Source organism: Vombatus ursinus, unplaced genomic scaffold (genome assembly GCF_900497805.2).
Source record: "Vombatus ursinus unplaced genomic scaffold, bare-nosed wombat genome assembly UNPS02014813.1, whole genome shotgun sequence".
Lineage (NCBI taxonomy): Eukaryota > Metazoa > Chordata > Mammalia > Diprotodontia > Vombatidae > Vombatus > Vombatus ursinus.
In genome coordinates, this window is record NW_020954591.1 from 13,712,120 (window position 1) to 13,734,354 (window position 22,235).

Below are 22,235 nucleotides of genomic sequence, written 5' to 3' on the forward strand. Positions count from 1 at the left end.
GGTTGTTCTTGATTAGAGTTCTCAAGTCTTTCAAAGTTGTTTTCCTTTAAATTATTGTCATTGCATCAATTGTTTTCCTGGATATACCTACTTTATTCTGAATTAGTTAATGTAAATTCTCCCCAGTTTCCTCTGGTCCATCATTTTTATAATTTCTTAACAAAACAGTAGTATTTCATTCTATCCATGGAATACAATTTGTTCATCTATTTCCTCATTGGGTAGGTATCCACTGCACAATAAGTGCTGTTTATAAATATTTTTGTACGTATGAGTCCTTCCTCTGTGTCTTTGACCTCTTTGGATTGGCCTAGTAGTGTTATCAGTGGGTCAAAGGATTTACACAATTTAGTGATTTGAGAAGCGTAGTTTCAGATTGCTTTCTGGAATGGTCAGACCAATTCTTATGTCTTTCAACTGGTAGAACACCCCTCTAACAATTGTCATTTATTTTTCTCTTTGCCACTCTGATTGGTGTGAAGAAAAACATAGGTGTTATTATGATATGTTTTTCTCCTATTATTAGTGATTTTGGGGTTTTCTTTCATGTGGTGTTAATAAGTTGCAATTCTTTTGTAACTCTTTGTATCTTAAGATCATTTATCTGTTGGGGAATGCTTTTGTTCCAGTATGTTTGTGTTAGCCACCTATACGGCTTGTATATCAGAGTATTGAACTAAATATGCAGTTAAGAATTTAAGAAAGCATATAAACTTAAATACAAAAGGAGGAAATGTCAAAATTGTTTGTTTTAGAGGAAAACAAACATACACAACTGATAAACTGGTCGATAAATCTTTAGCTAACCTGTTAAAAAAAAAGAGGGGAAACAAAGTAAAAAATGAACAAAGTAAAAGTCATAAAATAGAAAAAATAAATTATCAGAATGTACCATATACAATTATATGCCAATAAAATCGAGAACCTAAAAAAAAAGATTAGCTTCAAAAATGTAAAATATCCAAATTGAAAGAACACTAAATACATGTCTTAATCCAGTGTCAGAAAAGGAAATTGAAATAGCTATAAAAGAACTATCAGATTTTTTAAAAAATTCCCTGGTCCAGGTGGGCTAATCGGAAAATTCTATCAAATTTAAAGAGAAATTTTAAAAGACCAATTAATGCCTATCCTACACAAAAAAATTTGTCTCAAAATTTATGAAAGATAGTAGTCTATTGAACTCCTTTTAAGACACAAATATAGTCCTGATGCCTATTTTGGTGAAAGATAAAACAAACTTAGCAAACTCTAGACCAATGTTATTATTTAATAGTAATTCAATAAATTTAAATAAAACCTGCCAAAAACCTATAATGCTTTATATAAAAAAAAAATACTCACTGTGTTTAAGTTAGATTTATATCAGAAATACAAAGATGACTTACATTAGGAAATTGGTTAATATTATAGTATTAAACACACCAGAAGCACATGATTATATGAATATATAGAAAAGACCTTTGACAAAGTACAATACTCTTTTATACTAAAAACAAGCATAGATATTGAAGGAGTTTTTTAATAGGGTAAAAATTATAAAAAGCTAAAAGGTGACATTATATGTAATGACGAGACACTAGAAGGTTTCCCAGTTATTAGAGGAATAAAGTAAGAATGGCTCCTTTACTCACTGTTGTTTGACATAGTTCTAGAAATAATGATAGCAATAAGAAAAGAGAAATAAATTAAAGGCATACAGACAGGCAAAGAGGAGACAAAACTATCCTGTTTGCTGATTGCATGATGGTTTGCTTAGAAAATACTGGGGAAGAAGCAAAGCCAATGAAATAATAGAAGTAAAGTAGCAGGATACAAAATAAAACCACAAAAATCATGTTCATTTTTATATGTACCAGTAACAAAACCCATGAAGAAACAATTGAGAAATCCCACTCAAAGTCACTATTAAAAATGTATCAAGTATCTAGGAGACAATTTATGAAGGCACACTCAAGATTTATGTAAATATAATTACAAAATGCTCCTTAAAGAAAATAACTGGAAGAGTACTCAGGGCTTATGTCCAGACCTTACCCATATAACAAAACTGACAGTACCACCTAAATTACTTTATAAATTTAGAATATACCACTCAAACTCCTGAAGAGTTTATGGAGCTAGATAAAATAACAAAATTCATTTCAAAGAACAGCAGATAGGAAATCCCAAGGGAAACATTGGGGGAAAAAGTAGTTATGAAAGGTGAATGGCACAAATCAGTCAGCATCACTTTTTCTTTTAATGGAAACATATCAATGAAATAGGCAAGCATGGAAGAAATCAAAACCAGTTAGATTCAATAACCCAGTGCTTAATAAAGACAAGAAAATTAACTACATGGGTGAAAGTTCCCTGTTTGAAAAGAATTGTTAGGAAAACTGGAAAGCAGTCTTGGTATTTTGTTTATACCAAGTGTCTTATATATCACAATAAACTTTAAGTGGATTTGTGACCTAAGCATTACAGTTCATACTCAGACCAAAAACTATACACTGTGTTTCAGCTCCAGAACTTACACCTTGAAACTTCCAAGGTTCCAGTTGTAGAGGGATGCCTTGAGTGTGGCCCACTGTTGGCTGCTCCAGTAGTCTTTCACTTTACTCTGTGGCCATCTTCTCACCAGCTGCTTTGCTGCCACTCTATTCTTCCATTTCAATTCTAGAACCAGAATGAAATCAATTCTGTCATTGCTACTGGAAAGAGTGTGCTGTTACTCAGTGGTTCCACTCATCATCCCTGTAGCTTTCCAAACCCAGATGCTCTTTCCTGGCCACCTGCCCTATTTATTTGTCTTGTCTCTTCCTATTGCAATGTAAGTTTCCTGAGGGCAGAAATAGTGTTTGACAGGGAGTAAGGATGCTTTTTTATTCATTCATACCATGAAATATTTAGAAGAAAGTCAGCCTTTCATAGGTAAGGCTGTGGAGTGACTTTCTATCCAAACACAGGATAGATTAAAAAAAACGAAATAGACAAGTTACATGAAATTAACAAGTTTTTGCAAAACAAGAGCAATAGTTTGGGAAAAATTCTTTATCAAATATCTTTAATAAGTATCTGATATCTAAGACATTCAGGCAACTAATCACTCAACAAGCATTTATTAAGTGTTTTGTTGTTGTTCAGTCACATCAGATTCTTTGCTGACCCCATTTCAGGTTTTCTTGACAAAGATACTGAAGAGGTTTGCCATTTCTGTCTCCAGCTCATTTTACAAATGAGGAACTGGAACAAACAGGGTTAAATTACTTGCTCAGGGTCACACAGCTAGTAAGTGTCTGAGGCTGCATTTGAACTCAGGTCTTTTTGATTCCAGGGCCAGCGCTCTTTCTATTGTACCACCTAGCTGCCCCACTTATTAAGTGCTTAATATATGCTAAACATGGTGCAGTTGGGAGCCAGGGATACAAATAAAAAGTGAAACAATCCCAACTTTTAAGGAACTTGCATTTTAATGGAGATAAATACTTACAGAATAAATATAGGAAGAACACATACAAATGAATACAATGCAGTTAAATATAGTTTAGTTTGGGGGGGAGGGTGCTAGCAGTTGGGGGAACCAAGTAAGGATTCATGTAGAATGTGCTACTTCAGAGGTGTGTGGAAGGAAGAGCAGAGATTCTGTGAGGTTGGAGTGCATTCCAAACACTGGGGACAGATGGCCAGTGCAAAGTTGGAAGTTGGCGTGTCGTATATGAGGAATAGTGAGAGAAGGCCAGTTTGGCTGGATCACAGAGTGTGAAACAGGGAATAATGTCCATTGAGGCTGGAAAGATTGGGATCAGGTTGAGAAAGGCTTTTATAGCTAAATAGAGAAGTTAATATTTGAACCTAGAGGCAATAAGGAGCCACTGGTGTTGATAGAATAGGAAAATCACATGATCAGATCTATACTTAAGGAAAATCACTTTGGCAGCAGGGTATAAACTGGACTGGAGTGGGGAGAAACTTAAGACGGAGACCAGTTAGGCCTTTGCAATAATCTTTGTAAGAGGTGATGAGGGCTTGTTCTAAGGTAATACTTGTGTGAGTAGAGAAAAGGGATCAGCAACCAGGGATGTTGTGAAGATAAAAATGTCTCTATCCTCCCAGTCCCCTAAGCTTGCAACCTTGGTGTCATTCTTGACTCCTCTCATTATTTCATCCCTCATATCCAATCTATTGCCGAGGCCTGTTGATTTTACCTTTGTCACATCTCTCACATATGCTCCATTCTCTCCTCTGACGGTGCTACCACCCAGGTTCGATCCTCATCTCCAAATGCCCTGTACTATTACAATAGCCTGCTGGTTGGTCTGTCTGGCAGTTTCTCCCCACTCCAGTCCATTCTCCACATAGCTGTCAAAATGATCTTCCTAAAGCACAGGTCTGACCATGTCATCCTCTTCTCTCACATCCTGTCCTCCCCAAGTAGCTCCCCATTACCTCCAGGATCAAATATAAAATCTTCCTTTTGGCTTCAAGAGACCTTTATAATCTGCCTGTTCACCCTTCCCTCAGCTTTCTAGTCTTCCTACACCATACATCCTATCACAAACTCTGCAACAGCTTCCTTTCTGTTCTTTAACAAGCCACTTCATTTTCACTGGCTGTCCTCCATTCCTGGAATGTTCTCACTCCTTGTCTGAGATGCCTGGCTTCCCTAGCTTCCTTCAAGTCCCAGCTGAAACCCTACTTTCAACAGGAAATCTTCCAATTCCTCTTAATTCTAGTTCCTTCTTTCTGTTGGTTACTTCAAATTAATCCTGTATATAGCTTGTTTATACATAGTTATTTGCTTGTTGCTTCCTCCATTAGCTTGTGAGCTACTGAGGGCAGGGATTGTCTTATCTTTATTTGTATTCCCAGTTCTTAGTGTGGCTCCTGGCATGTAGTAGGCATTTAATAAATGTTTATTGACTGACTGATGATTTGGTAATTGGATTATATGTGGTAAGAGATAATGAGTAATCTAGGATAACACAGGTTACATATCTAGGAGACTGAAAGGATGGTGATGTTTTTAGCAGAAATAGAGAAGTTAGAAGACAATATAAACAAAAAAAATAGCAAGACTTCGTTATTTTTTAAAAATGAACAGAATATAGAAAAACAAGTCATTCTTCATTAGATGTCAAAAGATAGGAACAAATTTATCAAAAGAACTATTAACAATATCATGCAGAATAGTTCTAAGTCACTAATAATAAGAAAAATGAAAAGTCAAAACAACTCTAAGGTTTCTTTTCACGCTCAGCAAATTGGCAAGTTCCTTTTAGATCCCCATATTCTCACCTTTCTTAAGCATCCTGGTCACCCCTAACAGGGTCTTGGATTAGGAAAGTATGTGGAGACAGTGTATCCTTCAAACTTTCCTCCTTGTCCTATTGTGTTTAAAACAATGCTTTTCACTTGTTTAATTCACTACTTCAAGAGAGGCTGAACAACAACTTTATTTCTTTATTCCTTCAGGGTAGAATATTATTAGCAATATGTAACTTTTAACAAGTTCACTATGCCAAAATAATAAGTTTTCTCTTATAATGTGGATGTCTTAGGGTAACCGTTTAATTAAGATTTTACTTCTAGCCTTTTTGTTTTAAGAACTCATTTAAATCCAAGATGACTTCTTTGATTTCATCTTTGTGAGGGGGCTATACTCATTCTTTTTAGTCTTAAGGAAATTTATTCTCTGTGCTAGAATATTTCTTTCCCTCCTGTACTACATTTCTTTCTACTTTCTCCCTCTTATCATGTTTGACAGATAGAACTTCCAAAACCTAATCATTAATTTTTACTTTGGTATGAGGCAGCATGAGCATTGTAGACTTTTACAGGTGGAAGGGATTTTTAAATAACCATATTTTATAAATGAGTAACTCAAAACATTAGCATCCTCCCCCATTTAAAATCACAAGACTTAGAGGAAATAGGAAATTTCTCTTCAGGAAGAGATGGGCAATGCCTGGTTTAGAACTTTAGAAGGGTAACAAGTACTGACACATTTCATAGAGGAGAAAAAGAGAGTAGCTGAAGTTTAAAGTAATTACACGTTGAGTAATGGGTAAAACCTAGTTGAATGAGGTAAATTCAAATATTTTGCAAAATAGAAATGATGACAGTCTTGGGTGGGGTAGGAGAAGGGAAAGAAAGAAGCCTGTTCACACAGAGGAAAACCAGGATGTTATTAATATATTGAGGCACAGGAAAGACTTTGGTTTCCCCTTAATGCTTGCTCTAAAGTGTAAGAAATCAAAATGTTATATTTCATGTCAGTGAAAAAGTAAACATTCTTTAATCATTTGGGAAGTTTTCTTTACAGATTAAGTATAGCCAAATAGAAAAACATTTTAAAAAACTCTCTCTACCTTTTTTTAAACAGTCACCAAGCCCTGCTATTTGTCTTTCAAATTCACACTCATTTTTCCAGAGTCATATATTCAATAAATATTTAATACCTTTTGTTTTGACCTGAATTATCAAGTTATAACTTGGTTTTTTTTAATACTCTATGGTTTTTCTGCTATTCTTTCAGTTCAATCTGGTATCATTGTCTTGTTTCCCAGTTATCTTCTCACTACCTTCAAGGTTGACTTTAACTAACTTGATCTCTGAAATTATTCCCTTAGCACTTCTGTGCTATCTTTAATTGTACAACCATTTACTTCTTAAAGAGGTAGTATGGTATGATTACTAGAGTGTTAGACTTGTAATCAGGAAAACCCAAGTTCAGATCCCACTTCAGAAAGTTACTAAGCTGCTTGATTCTAGGCAAACAATTAACCTCACCTATTAAATGGAGATAATAACAATAAAACTTACCTCTCAGAGTTACTTTGATGATCAAATGGAACAAGCTTAGTAAAACTCTATGTAGAAAGAAGTTAAAACAATATGGAAATGTGAATAGTTATTACTTCTTAAATACTTTGTAGAAATATTTTGTTATACAGGGGGTTAGTTTTTTTTTTTTTTTTCTGTTAGCATTTGTTGCGTTAATATTTGACCTGTACTTGGTTCATTGTGTTGTTTGCTTGTTTTTTGTTTTGCATTCTCATTTACTAGTGGATTTATGAGAGTACATGTGTTCATATTAAGCTTTTTTTTTTAAATGAATTCTCCATTGTTTCAGAGAGCATTAAAGTGAAGAGGAAATTGAGAATGGAAAGAAAGAGGAATGGGTGGTCTGTGAAACTACAATTTTTTTTTTTTACTATCTAGATCATTAAGGAAAAAGATAATAGAAGAGAAATTTGGATTAAAAAGATGGACTTTGACTATCCTTTCAACATGTTATCCTTTCTCATTTTGATCTTAAGTATAATATTACCTCATTTACCTTCCCATCTATCTAAAATTGGCAAAAGAATATTTTCCTGTCAGGTAATATCAGTCAACAAGCATTTATTTATTAAATGCTTACCATATGTGAGGAACTGTGCCAGCTGCTCTGGATTGAAAAAGAAAAAAAAGAAAAAAACATGGCCCCTGCTGTCAAGGAACTCTCATTCTAATGAGGGAAACGTTTAAATAAACAACTTTATAAATGCAAGGTTAATTATCTAGAGCAGTGCTTCTTAAACTATGGTCTCAGTCTCATATGAGGTCATCAAAAATTTGGCAACTGTAAAAGGTCTGAATGCGCAATGACCAAAATTAATTAAAAATAAAATGCGTAATGAATGGATCCAGGGTGTTTCTGGTGTTGCATTGTGCAACTTCACTGCTGTCTTGGTTCTGAACCCAAAACATGTGCACTTTGTACTGCGTATGCCCTCAGGCTATTCAACAGAAACAGGAAAAGGTGAGTGGAAAAAGTTTTAGAAGCTCTGATCTATAATAATAGATGGAAGGTAATCTCAAAGGGATTAGGTTCTAAAGAGTGAAGTGGTAGAAAAGGCCTCCTTTAGAAGATAGTTTGATTTGAGTCTTCCAGGAAGCTAAGAGGTAGAGATGAGGAGGGAAAGAATTCCAAACATGGATGACAGTTAGTAAAAAGGCATGGAGATGAAATATGCTACGGCCAGCAAGATGGCTTTTGTTACTAAATGATAGCATATTTTGTATTTGATCCTGTGTGTAATTGGAGACACTGGAATTTATTGAGTCTAGAGAGTGACATGATCAGACTTTGACTTTGGGAAAATAGCTGAGGAAGAGGATTGGTTATATTAGGGAGAGGCTTGAGGCAAATGTGAGGTGATGAGAACCTGCACTGGGTTGCTAGCTAATGTGAGTGGAAAGAAGGAGGTATATATAGGAGATACTGTGAAGGTAGGCAAAACTTGACAGTAGATTGGATTTATGTAATGAGTGTAAGAGAAGAGTCCAGGGTAACCAGGAGGCTGTAAGCTGAGGGGTTTGTGGGAGGATGGTGTTGCCCTTGACAGTATTGGGGAAGTTGGGAAGGAGGGAGGATTTGGGGGGAAAAGATAATGAGCTCTATTTTGGACAAGTCGAGTTTGAGATGCCTGTGAGTGATCCAGTTTGAGATGTTCAGAAGGCAGTTGGTGATGTAAGATTAGAGTTCAGGAGAGAGTTTAAGGCTGAATGTATAGATGAGAATCATTTGCATAAAGATGACAATTGAACCTTTGGGAGCTGATGAGACAACTAAGTGAGATAGTATAGAGCAGAGCTCTTAACTTGGTGTCTGTGGACCTCTAAGAGGTCTTTGGATAAATTTCATGGAGTTTGTGAACTTTGATGAAAAAATTTCTAATGTATTTCAATATAATTAATTTCTCTTGTAATGTTATATATAATATACATTTTAAAATTCTGATAAGGGGTCCATAGACTTCACAACTCTTGCAAAGGTGTTTGTGACTCAAATATGTCTAAGAACCCCTGGTATAAAGGGAGTGAAAAGAGGGCCCAGGTCAGAATGTTGAGGAGACACTCATGATTAGTGGGTGTGATCTGGAGGAAGATCCAACTAAGTTGAACAGGCAAGAGGAGAAGCACAAAGAGAACCATGGTGTTTCAGAAAGCTAGAGAGGAGAGAATATTAAGGAAAAGAAAGTAATTGACACAGTCCAGGGCAGCAGGTCAAGAAGGATGAGGATTAACAAAAAAGAAGAATGCTGAGGATTGAGAAAAGGCCATTCAATTTGGTAATTAAAAGATCATTGGTGATTTTAGAGAAAGCAGTTTCAATTGTATGATGGAATTGGAAGTTCATTGCAGAGTTGTAAGTGAAAGAAAGTGGAGACAGTAAGTATACATGACTGTCTCAAGGAATTTAGCCTTAGGAATAGTGCTTTCTATATTCTTTGCCTCTTGTTTTCTCACCTTTCTCTCACTTCTTAATCCTTTGTAAAGTGGCTTTTATTATCACTGATCTGTTAATTACCAAATCCTATGACTTTTGGTAAATTCTCATAATTCTTGACCTCACTATATTAACATCATTGATGACTACTCTCCTTCCTCCTAGATATTCTATCCTCTTTAGGTTTTTGTGCCACTATTCCTCCTTTATCTCCTTTCTTTCTGGTCATTCCTTAGTCTCTTGTGCTGGATCATCATTCATGTCCTATCTTGCATGTGAGGGTGTACCCAAAGGGTTCTATCCTTGGCCTTCTCTTTTCATTCTTTCCCTCTCCCTCAAGAAGTTTGAGGTGCAGTTTCCCTTCTTAACATGAGAGATCCCCAAATTTCCAGGTAAATTCACATTAATAAAAAATAATTTTACTTCTCCCATATTATTAGAAAGCAAAGCATCTCTCAAGAATTCCACTCCTTGTTTTTCCAAGCCCTTTCTAGGAAGGAAAATGATTGTCTAGACTATTTTGGCGGAAAGGAGATGTGCCAAATATGGGCCAAATGAAATTTTTCCTTGGATGTTTAGAACTTCCAGAGAAGGAAAAAACCTCAAAGCCATGGTGCTTGCATGCAGGAGATAGAATAAAGAAGGGCTAGATGAATTTGACAGAGATTATTTTAAAATAGTTCTTCCCTAGAAGATAAGTCTTCCTGGTTGGATCAAGAAACCATTGGACTTTCAGGTGCCAAAATGGTGGAGTAAGGAAGGAACTCCTTGGAGTCCTCCCAAATTCATCTCCAAATAACATGAAAACGGCCTCAGAACTGATCTAGGAGCAGGGAGGCAGCGCAGGGGTGAAAGGGGAGCCTGGTCCAAGAGCAGTAGTAGCCGTCCTTACAGCAGGGGGTCTGCAGCAAGGTTCAAAGCCTAGACCAGTAAACCAGTGAGGGCAAGCCTGCTTTAGGCAATCCAGCAATGTCCAAGGCAAGCCAGCAGCCTGTGCAGCTGTGGGCTCCACTTCCAGCCCAGGCCACCAAGTAGGCCTAGCCCCATTGCTGAACAGAAGTGAGCAAACTGAAGCAAAGCTGGGGCCAGCCAACAGCAAGACCCCACCCCGGGCCCTGCCAACAGAGAGGCTCTGTTCCCTCAGCAACCCAGCTGCAACGCCCCACCCTGGGGCAGATCAGCAACAAGATCCCTCTCTCAGGGCCAGCCTGTTTCCACAGCAACCCAGTAGCCAGGCCCCACTCCCGAGACAGGCCAGCAGGGAAACCCCACACCCAAAAGAGGCCAGCGGGGAAGTCCCACCCCCCACTACAAATCAGAAGGGATGCCTACCTCCAGTGTAAGCAAGCAGGCCCTGAAACCCAGTGAAAGCCAGCAACAAGCCCCTGAGCCCCAGAACAAAACACTTGGAACAGTGTAGGACCAGAGCCCAACTCACATAAAAACAGCAAGTCACAAAATAGGCAGAAAAAAAGAACTTGGCTACCGAAAGTTACTGTGGTGACAGGGACAATCAAGGCACAAACTGAGAAGAGGATAACAGAAAAGGAAAATGTTGGATGTTGGAGGGGATGTGGGGAAACTGGGATTCTAATACATTGTTGGTGGAGTTGTGAATTGACCCAACCATTCTGAGAGCAATTTGAAACTATGCCCAAAGAGCAGTCAATCTTTGATCCAGCAATACCACTACTAAGTCTATATCCCAAAGACGTTTTAAAAAAACAGGAAAAGGATCTATATGTACAGCAATATTTATAGCAGCTCTTTTTGTGGTGGCAAAGAATTGGAAACTGAGGGCATGCTGATCATTTGGGGAATGGCTGAATAAAGTGTGATGTATGAATGTAATGGAATACTTCATTGTGCTATAAAAAATGATAATTGAGAAGAACCAGGTGAATGTTGTGCACAGTAACAGCAATAGTGTATGATGAACAGCTGTGAATGACTTAGCAATTCTCAGTGATATAGACAATCCCAAAGGACTGATGGTGAAGCATACTATCTGCTTCCAGAGAAAGAACTGGTATTGTCATGGATACAGTTTCTAGGAGATGGACCGGACTTTTTAGGCTTCTTGTTCTCCTAACCAAATGAATCTCAAGGACAGCTTCATTGCCTCCTTGGCTCCATTTAGCTAGATTCACAACCTCTTGAGTCATCCTTGACTCTTTTCTCTCCCTCATCATTCAGGGCAATTCAGTTGCCAAATCTCATTAATTCTACCTCAGTCTTTGTCATACTGTCTTCATTCACATGATCACCCCCATAGTTTAGCCCTTCCTTCTAACCCCCATCACCTTTCTTCCCTGGCCTATTTTAATAGCTTCCTAATTTTTCTCTTTGTGTCTCTTCTCTGCCCTCCCTCCTCTTCTCCCACCTCATTATATATATCAAACAATTTGATATAGGTTATACATGTGCTGTCATATAAAACATTTCCATATTAGTCATGTTGTGAAGGAAAACCCAGATACCCCAATAAAATCAGCAAGAAAAAGAGAGTAAAAATAAAAAAAGTATTATTTTGATCTGCACTTAGATTCCTTGAATCAGTTCTTTCTCTGGAGGTGGATAGCATTTTTCGTCATGAGACCTTTGGATTTGTCTTAGATCATTGTATTGCTGAGAATAGCTAAGTCATTCACAGTTGTTACTGTGTATAATGTTCTGATTCTGTTTACATCACTTTGCATCAGTTCATGTAAGTCTCTCCAGGTTTTTTTGAAAGCATCCTGCTTGTCACTTCTTATAGCATAGTAGTATTCCATCACAGTCATATATCACACTTTGTTCAGCCATTCCTTAATTGATGGGTACGCCCTCAGTTTCCAATTCTTTGCCACCACAAAAAGAGCTGCTATAAATATTTTTGTATAAATAGGTCCTTTCCCTTCCTTCCCCCCTTTAATAATGTCTTTGCATGCTTCACTATTATGCTCTATTATTCTAAAAGAAATATGTGTTCATAGGAAGATCATCATGTGGTTAAGTAGTTAGTTACTCATAATGTCTGTAACCTTGTTTTGGTGGTAAAAAGGTCCAAAATTTTTTCTGAGCTATTTGTAACTTCTTCTTTTTCAGGTACTTTGAGAATTGATCTCTTAATGCACTAAAAATTGTCACTTGCAGTATGAACTTGCACAGTGTATGCTTGATCTTGTCTATAGCTGTCCCTTCCACATTGTGACTTTCCCCATTGTAGTTTTGATATATTACAGGTTGGCATAACAAATTAAATGACAATTTTGGGGGAGTTTTGTGGAAGCTGCAGATGACATATGAAGGCCAGCAGACAAAACAAAGTTTTGAAACTCAGAAATACATAAAATATATGTATAGAATTATTTCACTGATTCATTCCCTCTAAGAGGTATTAGTACATAAACTGCAGCTATTTTCATGGTGTTTTGTTTGCCAGATTTTGTTTTTGCAGATGTTTTCCCTGAGCATTGTCCCATGAAATTATGTTTCTTATTGCCTTTTAGAGCAAAATAAAACCAATTCTGCTAATTCCTCTGTTTGCCTATCCAGATAGAGCCTGTGACCCCTTCTTCCATTTAGCTGCTATTTATTTCATCTTCAGGTTTCATTTATAGGAGGAATGTCAAGAATAATATGGTTTAGTTCCTCCATTCTTATATGTACTTGGTCATCATTGGACAAAAACATTTAGAATACAGATTGTCATTTTTAGCAACCTCCACTCCCTTTTTCACTACTGTAATATTTTTACTAAAGAGGTTGAAGGGGATCAGACAGAACTGAGGGCTGTTTTTCTTTATGTGTTGCCATGATCAAAGAATTCATCATCAAATGGCCAGTTTCCTGGTGATAAGCCTCTCTATACCTAACTAGGCAGTTCTGAGTAAAGTTGTCATTGTCTTATTTGCTGGAGCAATACTCAAAGCCTTTGTTCCATGGTAGATTCTTCCATAATTGTCACTGTTGACATAGTCTTCAATAACCCAGGGTCACCTCCATACAAAATAAAACATTGTAGGATTTTGTGAAGGAATTTCTTAAATTCTCGAACAATCAGCCTTTTGAATCATTTTTTAAAAGAATATATAGGCTGGATCAATTATAAGAATTATGATTGTAGTTAGTTAAGTATTGCTATTTAAACTTCTTCCTTAGAGCCTGTGTTTCATGATATTCGGGAGAGCTTGCTTTATTAAAATTTCCTTATTCCCTTAGAAAAGAGGAAAGTTGTTTTGTCCTTGAAAACATGTAACTACTGAAGGATGCTTTTCACATTTTTTAGATGATTACTTCTTGAGGGATATTGTTGAGAAAATTTTTATTCGAATAATAGGTTAGACTAGAAGAATTCTGATCTCCCTTCTAACTCTGATTCTGTAATTTTACAGTTCTTATATATAGCAACTTCTAAGATATTTGAAGACAGTGCTCATGTCCTCTATTTTTCCTTCACTGTGCTCCAGACACTTCTTTTATTTAGGCTTAACGTGTCCAGTTGTCTCAAAGGATTTTCATATGGCATGGTTCCTGAAACTGTACATCATCTTGATCACTTTCTTTTGTTTGTTCTGTAATTTGTGACATTAGATCTAAAATATAGATTTTACATCAGTTGGGTATTAACAAAATTTTGCTAAGTACAAACTTGTTATGGAAGAGCTTTATTCCAGTATTATAGAGATTTAGTAGAGTCCTAAAGATAACTGCTGCTTGGTTATAGTCTAAAATTGTTCAAACTATATGCTTAATGTGTAAAAAACTTAAGTTAAAAAAAATGAGGTAGAAGTCTAGTTTTAGAAAAGAGAGATGGACAAACCTTACCATATTTGGATTTTGCAGTTTCATTGCATTTTTGAAGGAATCATAATTAAAGGGCAGTGATTCACAATAACATTTTCATTAAAAAAGAATGTAAGTATGAATCTTTGTAGGTAGGTGGATTTTGGTTACAAAAACCTGGAGAGCCCAGTATGCAGAAAAAGAAAGCAATTGACAGTGTCGAGGGTAACAGTTCGAGAGGATGAGATCTGAGAAAAGGCCATAGATTAGATTCGACAATACATTGGTAACTTTGGAGAGAGAACTTTCCATTAAATAAGGATGTTGGAAATCATTAATTATAGTTATTTAAACTTCTTTTTACTTCATGGGTTATTTAGTCTGCTTGGTTGGTGAAGCAGCAAGCACTTATTAAGTACTTACTGTATGTTAAATACTACTTAGTGCTGAGGAAAAAAACTTAAAAAAAAAATCCCAAAATAACCAAAAAAAAAAAAAAAAACGACACAGTCCCTGCCCTCAAGGAACTCACATTCTAATGAGGGGGAGGAGGAGACAACATGTAATTATTACATTGGTACAAGATATATACAGAGTAGATGAAAAGTGAAGTTTGGAAGGAAAGATGTTAATAGCCAATGGAACCCTAAAGTCCTGCAGAAGGCAGGCCTGAGCTGAATCTTAAAGCAAGCCAGGGAAACCAAGAAGTATAATTGAGGGGCAGAGCATTCCTGGCAGCTAGTGTAAGAGCACAGAGACTGGAAATGGAGTGTTCTGTTATAGGACCTTCAAATAGATGAGTGCATGGAGAGGAATAAAATGAGACGATTACAAGGATGGAAAAGGATCGGTTTGTGAATGATTTTAAATGCCAAACAGAGGACTTTATATTTGGTACTAGAGAAAACCAAGAACCCCTAGAATTCATTGAGAAAGGGGTTTTATGGTGAGAACTGTGCTTTAGAAAAATAGGTAGCCTAATGGAAGATAATTGGAATGGATCTGAGTCAGTGGAAAGAAAGGAACCAGTTCAAGATACACGAATGTTACAGGGACAAAATTTGGCAGTAGATTGTATGTGTGGGTGAGCGAGAATGACGAGTCAAGGATGATGCTGACGTTGTGAGTCTGGGTTTCTGGGAGGATGATGGTACCCTGGATAGTTACAGGAAAGTTCCAGGAGGGTTAAGGTTTGGAGAGTGATGAGGTGGGAGTGGGAAGAGAGGTAAGAAAGATAGGGGGAAATACGTTCTATTTTAAACATTTTGGTCAGTCTACACTTGTTAAATGGGATATTTTTAAAAATCCATACTTTATGTATATAACAAAAATGTTTTTATTATCACTACCTAGGTTCCTTTTAAAATATTGTTTCTAAGGATCAGTATTCTCTGCTTTCTTAAATCAATCCCATTATTCACTGTGTTACTTGTACTTTTTCTGAAATTAGTTGAATTCTAGTGCCCTTCTTGAGTAAGTTCATATTTATTGTCATTTCTGAGGTAAAAGGTAATGTCTGGGTATAGGGAATAAGTAAATATAATAAGTAGTCATTGGATGAGGATGTCAGCTTTAAGGTATACTTTAACACAACCCCTTTTTTGCTTTATCATTATTTGCTGATCAAGGAGGTGAATGAAGTAGATTCAAAAAAAAAAAGCCACTTGGAGAGTTTGCTAAAAGTTTTTAGGAAATAGTTCTGAATCTTATTGTAGGTAACTTACTATAAAGCATTTTTCAGTTTGGAGTGTGACTGGTTTCTTTTTTATTTCTTCTGAATTTTCAACTACTATGTTATGAACCCCAAATTAAGAAGAATCATCAAAACCAGTATGTCAAAATAGACAAGATCCTTTAATGCTGAAATTCACATTTTAGCAACTTTTCTTTTTTTCCCCTTCTAAAACCAGACCTAAGACACTGACTTTTGGAGAACTACTTTGATCAGTGACGCTAACAAGAGACTTTTTCCTTTATGTTCTAGTTTGGAAACACCTGCTACTGCAATTCAGTTCTACAAGCACTTTATTTTTGCCGTCCATTTCGGGAAAAAGTTCTAGCTTACAAGAGTCAACCTAGGAAAAAAGAGAATCTTCTTACGTGCTTAGCAGATCTCTTTCACAGTATAGCCACTCAGAAGAAAAAGGTTGGAGTAATACCTCCTAAGAAGTTCATAACAAGGTTACGAAAAGAAAATGGTAATTCTTTTACTTCCAATATACTTATATCTATTATAAACTAGTCCTACAAAATTTACATGCTTGAATAAGAATTGCTTTATGTTTTCAGGATATTCTAATTCAGATTTCATTTTGACTTAGTTACCAGAATTTTGCATATCCTTTAGTGAGAACAAGAATTTTGTGTGTTCTTACAAGATTCATATTGATATGAGTTATGTGTAAATGTTTCTATAATAAAATGATATATTGTTTTTTAAAAATATAATTTCAGGAAAAGTCACTTGATGGTATTTGTTGATAGGATCATAGGATTTAGAGATAAATTTAAAGATCAGCTAGTCTAAAAGTCCCTATTTCATAGATGATTAAACAGACCCAAAAACATGAATTGATATTTCATATTCATCCAGGTAGTAAATAGCAGACTCAGTATTTGAACCCAGATCTATTGAATAATTACAGTGTACTTTCCACTACACTGTGTTCCCTAATTCAGTTCTTTGCATTTAAACTCAAGCAACATTGAAGGTTGAATATTTTTAATTTTGGCTAAGTTAAGTATAAGGACATAGGTTTCTTCCTAGACAAGAACTATAAATAAATGCTACCCCTTTTTTTCTTTTTTCTTCCTTTGCTGCTTGAACTATATACTATATATCAGAACTATATGTATATTGAACAATATATCAGAGTGTCTTGAAAGTAATGAATTAAAATCTTCTCCTGCCTTAATCCACATCAGTTTTTAACTCCCTTTGGTAATGGTAAACAGCTTGCATTGGAACAGAAAACTATAGTCAGGGATAATTTGCTTTATTCTCATTTGATAATGAGCACAAAAGTTCTATTTTAGTTATCTAAGTAATAGAGTTAAACAAATGATACCTAGTTCCTCAAGTGAATTATTGGTTCAGAGGATACAGACCTTACTTTCTATTAATTCATTCATCAAATATTTATCAGGTACCCACTCTGTGTGGAGATGGCACTTTTCTTCTTGGTACAGAATTGGTGTAAGATTCTGAAAGCAATGTTGGGGTTTTTTTTCTTTTCTTTTTTTTTTTTTAAAGATAAGTTTCCTCGCCATTCCATTATCTAAACTTCTACATTGATTTTCATTAGCAGCCAGGAGATATAGACGATAATAATAGCCAACATTTATATATCAGTTTAAAGTTTGCAGAGAGCTTCACAAATATCTCATTTTAGCATTACAGCAACGCTGGGAGTTGTAGATGCTATTATTATCCCCGTTTAACAGATGAGGAAAATGAGGCAAAGGCCAGAGTGCTTGACTTGAGTTTAAAAGCAGTTGAGTTTGAATCTTGCTTCAGATATGTGCTATCTGTGTGATCCTAGGCAAGTCATTTAATCTCTCTGAGCCTTAATTTCCTTGTCCATAAAATGAGATAACAAAAATAATTATAGCATCTACCTTACGGGGATGTTGTAGGGATCAAGTGAGATTAATATATGAAAAGCATTTTTACAAACCTTAAAGTGTTATATAAATGATAACTACTGTCATAATTATTAGCTTTAATTTCAAAAGTTGTTTTTTTTTAAAAAATTCATTCTATCCTTGAATTCTGTAGATATGCCATTTGATTTTTTTTATAAGCCCCGTAACTACAGATAACATAATGATATTTGTAACTGTTTTGCGATTATGTATTTGGCATTTTGTTTTCTGAGTATAGGAAAATTGTTTAGTTAGAATCTAAGGATCTTAAATTTTCATCTAGTCCATCCTATTTCTTTTATCAGAAAGAATTTTAAAAATTCTAGGCAGTTACTTTGTCATGATATGCCTTTATCTCCAGTAAATTCTTCTTTTTATGTATGTGTCAATCCCTCATACATACGTACATGATGATTTTTGTATAGTCAAGTTCAATTCTCATCAGATTATGTCATATATCCAGTATACTTTAGTTTCTAATTAGTATGACCTCTTTTGAAAAAGCTAATTGTAGTTAATGCCCGATGATGAATTTTGAGTTCTGAATTTTTAATTTATAATAAAGGAAGAATGTTTTATTTGCATGGGATTATAGATGATGCTAGTCCAGGGGTGGTAAACCTGTGGCCTTGAGGCCACATGTGGCCCTCTAGGTCCTCAAGTGCAGCCCTTTGACTGAATCCAGACTTCACAGAACAGATCCCCTTAATAAAAGGATTTATTTTATAAAACTTGGACTCAGGGGCAGCTAGAGGGTTCAGTGGATAGAGCTCTGGCCTTGGAGTCAGGAGGACCTGAGTGTTCAAATCTGTACTCAGATGCTTGACACTTACGTCACTTAACCCCCGATTGCCTCACCAAAAAAGCAAAAAACAAAACAAAACAAAAAAAACCAACTTGGACTCAGTCAAAATGCTGCACCCGAGGACGTAGGAGCCCACATGTGGCCTCAAAGCTGCAGGTTCCCCACCCCTGTTGCTAGTCTAAAGCTCTGGCCTCGGCAGATATATACTGTATTTGAAATAGATTCTGAAATAACATTATTAAGTCATATGAAACAGGTACTGTATGTTCAGTTCAAGCACCTACTGTGTGTAAGACCCTATGGCCATGTTGTTTTTTTCTTTTAACCTTAATTTTTCTTTTATTTTTTCTCAATTACATGTGAAAACAAACATTTTAACTTTTTTTTTTTTTTTCAATTTTGGATTACACATTCTCTCCCTTCTTTACTCTCTTTATCCCTCCTTGAGAAGGCAAGCAATTTGATGTAGATTGTACATGTGCAGTCATGCAAAATATTCACATGTCAGCCATGTTACAAAATAAAGTGCATATTAGGTGGTGAATTTTCTCAGTACCCTGGTAAGTAATAGTAGTTTGGCAAATGACAGCAATTTGACCCAGGCACTGGTGAGTACTAATAGGATGCTGCGACGGTTTTGATTTTTTTTCTCCCTCCTATGTGGCTAAGGCTCCTTCCTGGGCTGGGTTAGGTGCTATATAAATGCTTATTCTCTCTCCCACTTCCCTTTCTGCATTCTTACTATTTCTTGCAGAAGAAATCAGCATTTAGCATAGTACCTGGCACGCAGTAGGCACTTAATAAATGTTTATTAATTGAAATCACACATATACAAATTCCAAGTTGGCATTATGCTCAAAATGTTCCCATATGTGTTAATAGTTTTAGAACATATTCTCATTTTTGAAACAAATGTTATAATGGAAAAACTGCATTTTGGAATCTAAAAAGAGGTATTAGTACTCTATGCTTTCTCACCATCGTTAACCCTTCTGTTGTCGTGAACAAATCGGTACAACTCAGCCATTTTTACTTAGTGGACACATAAGTCCATGTGATTGTTGCCCATGGAAGCTGGAGGGCCTTTTGGTTCTATTCTTGGAGCTTAGCTTCTTCATAGGCTCCACCTCAATATGATTTCAGTTATGTTTTTCAAATCCCATGGTTTGTACTTGCTGTCACTCTTTAATATTGTGCAGTGAAGTGATAATCGGCTTATTCCAAAAGTAATCCTGTAGTTTTTTTTTAACTTTTTGTCATGGAATATGTCTACATACCAACTGTTAAATGTTATATAGATATATTTTGTTAGAACCCACACATTTAGCATGTGACAGTAGAAGTAAAGAAACTCAGGGCATTGTGCCATACTCACCATATCTCCCATCATCACAGTTGACTAAGGTGTCATGTCAGACTACCTGAGAAATAGCAGGCTAAAGCTAGCTTTGTGCATAAATGTATTAATTTCAGAAGGTCATAGATGGCCTAGTTTGTACTATGTGTAATTCTTAGAAAAGCTTAACAAGGAGTATGACAAAATCTACACAATTCATGAACAAAAATCAGTAAATATTTGTGCAGTTACTATGTGCACGGCACTATTGGGTGCTGTAGGGGATACAAAGAAGAATGAGAATTGTTTTAACTTCTGGGAACACTAAATCCAATTTGGAAGGACAGAGTATAATGATGTGAAAAGTTAAATTGTTCTGTGAGTGGTTAGGAGGAGCTTTATAGAGAGTGGTGAGTTTTAAAGAATGTGTAGGATTTGAATAGGTGGCATTCTAGGTGAGCAAGACGATGATAAAATACAGATAGGAAAAGGAAATGGGATTTAGAGATAGCAAGTTAAATGGTCCATAGGATTCACCAGATTGCGAAAGGGGTCAATTATACAAACAGGTTATGAATCCCTCATCTAGTAGTCCATTGCCTTCTTTTTATAGATGAGGAAAATGTGGCCCAAAGAGCTGAAGTGATTTGTCCCAAATCTCACAGCTAGTTAGTACCAGAGAGTCTAGTTTAGTTTAGTTCTAGGGATTAGACCCACATTTTCTGACTCCTATTTCAATGTTACTTCTACTACATCAAGCTTGCTTTAATAAGCAAAGCAGTGTTTGATCAGATATAGCTGTCTGTTCATTGACCTCACTCTTGTGACTTTTAATCAGTTTATCTCTTTCTACCTCAATTTCCCATCTAGAAGAATTTGGATAATGATTCTTGTTCCTATCAATTTCTTTGATTGTCTTTATGATAAAGTGATTACCTTATTTAATCATTTGTAAATAACCAAGTGAGATAGCTGTGAATTGTAAAGTGTATTGTCTGGATAATAGATTAATTTCCATAATAAAAACAAGGGATTTTTTTGTGTGTGTGAAAATTTCAGGGTAGCCAAAACAAATTTAGGAAGAAATGTTTTAAGCATTTTTTTTAAAGGCTCAAGCAGACTATCTCAATTATTCAAGAATATATTCAGTTTCACTTTATATTTTTGGATAGACATGCTTCCTCTCCCTAACTCAAGAATTATTTTAATATCAAAACAAATAGCTATCTTTGATGTGTTACCAGCTAAACTGTTCTAATCGATTCTCTAAATTTTGTTTCATTTAATATTGCACATTTATGTGAAGCTATTATCCTTTTGTTAATAACTTAATATTAATTTGTCTTCATGTTGTAGAACTTTTTGACAACTACATGCAGCAAGATGCACATGAGTTTTTGAATTACCTACTAAACACAATTGCTGATATTTTACAAGAAGAGAGAAAGCAGGAAAAGCAAAATGGCCGTCTACCTAATGGCAATATTGACAGTGAAAATAACAACAGCACACCAGACCCAACTTGGGTTCATGAGATCTTTCAGGGAACATTAACTAATGAAACCAGATGTCTTACTTGTGAAACTGTAAGTTTTATGTTCAATTTTTTGCTTAGAAAATTATTATCATTTTCATATTTTATTGATAGGGAGGGAATATGAGAGATGAACTTGAAAATTGTAACTTACTTAAAAGATAAATACTAGTATAAGATCAGGTATTTCATATTCTTTTTCTAATTGCAATATATTTTATACTTAAAATGCTATTGAACTTGTAACAGATCAGTTATTGATTTTAATAGCTTATGAGTTTGTTTCACACCACTGATATTCATTGCAAAAGAATACAATTATGAAAATGGATGAAAATACAATAATCCCTGTTGTGGCCCACCAGTTTTTAAAAAAATCATCTGTACTTTTTAAAGCATAAAACAGTAAGCTAATAATTTCCAAGGTTTTATGTAGTAATACCTCTCCTTTACACAAAAATTAGCACATTGCTACTTTTCTTTAAACAGTTAACAGTTTTTAGCTCATGTTAATAAAATTTTTTTAAAAATTACTCCAATTTTATAAATACCCAAATTGTAAACGTATAGTAAAAATAACATTTATTGATAAAATCCTTTAAAATGTTAAAATGTTAAAATATTTATAACTTACAAAGTAACTAAAAATATTAAAGTTCTGTGTGGGCTTGTTTTTCAGTACAAAGTTTCTCACTGCGGTGTCACTGATGATATTGCTACTGTTAGGTCTTTTTCGTCACTATTTGATTTGAGCTGATTTGTATTTGATTTTTAGTGTTTTACTTTGTTTTTATATTTCTGCCACTTAAACTCTTTCATCTTTGCTTAAACTAGTTCTTCACTCTCAGTGGGTTTTCTTTTCAAATCGGTTATTTATCCATCAGAAAGG

The 22,235-nt window shown here is 35.4% G+C and overlaps 1 protein-coding gene across 1 annotated transcript in view; it reads left to right on the plus strand.

Annotated features, from left to right (window-relative positions):
- Window positions 1-22,235, plus strand: part of USP12 (ubiquitin specific peptidase 12) — a 125,259-nt gene that overhangs the window by 70,319 nt on the left and 32,705 nt on the right. Inside the window, exons 3-4 of the mRNA XM_027835122.1 lie at window positions 16,011-16,224; window positions 21,169-21,398. Coding sequence (XP_027690923.1) covers window positions 16,011-16,224; window positions 21,169-21,398 — 444 coding nt within the window. The remainder of the gene's footprint in view (window positions 1-16,010; window positions 16,225-21,168; window positions 21,399-22,235) is intronic.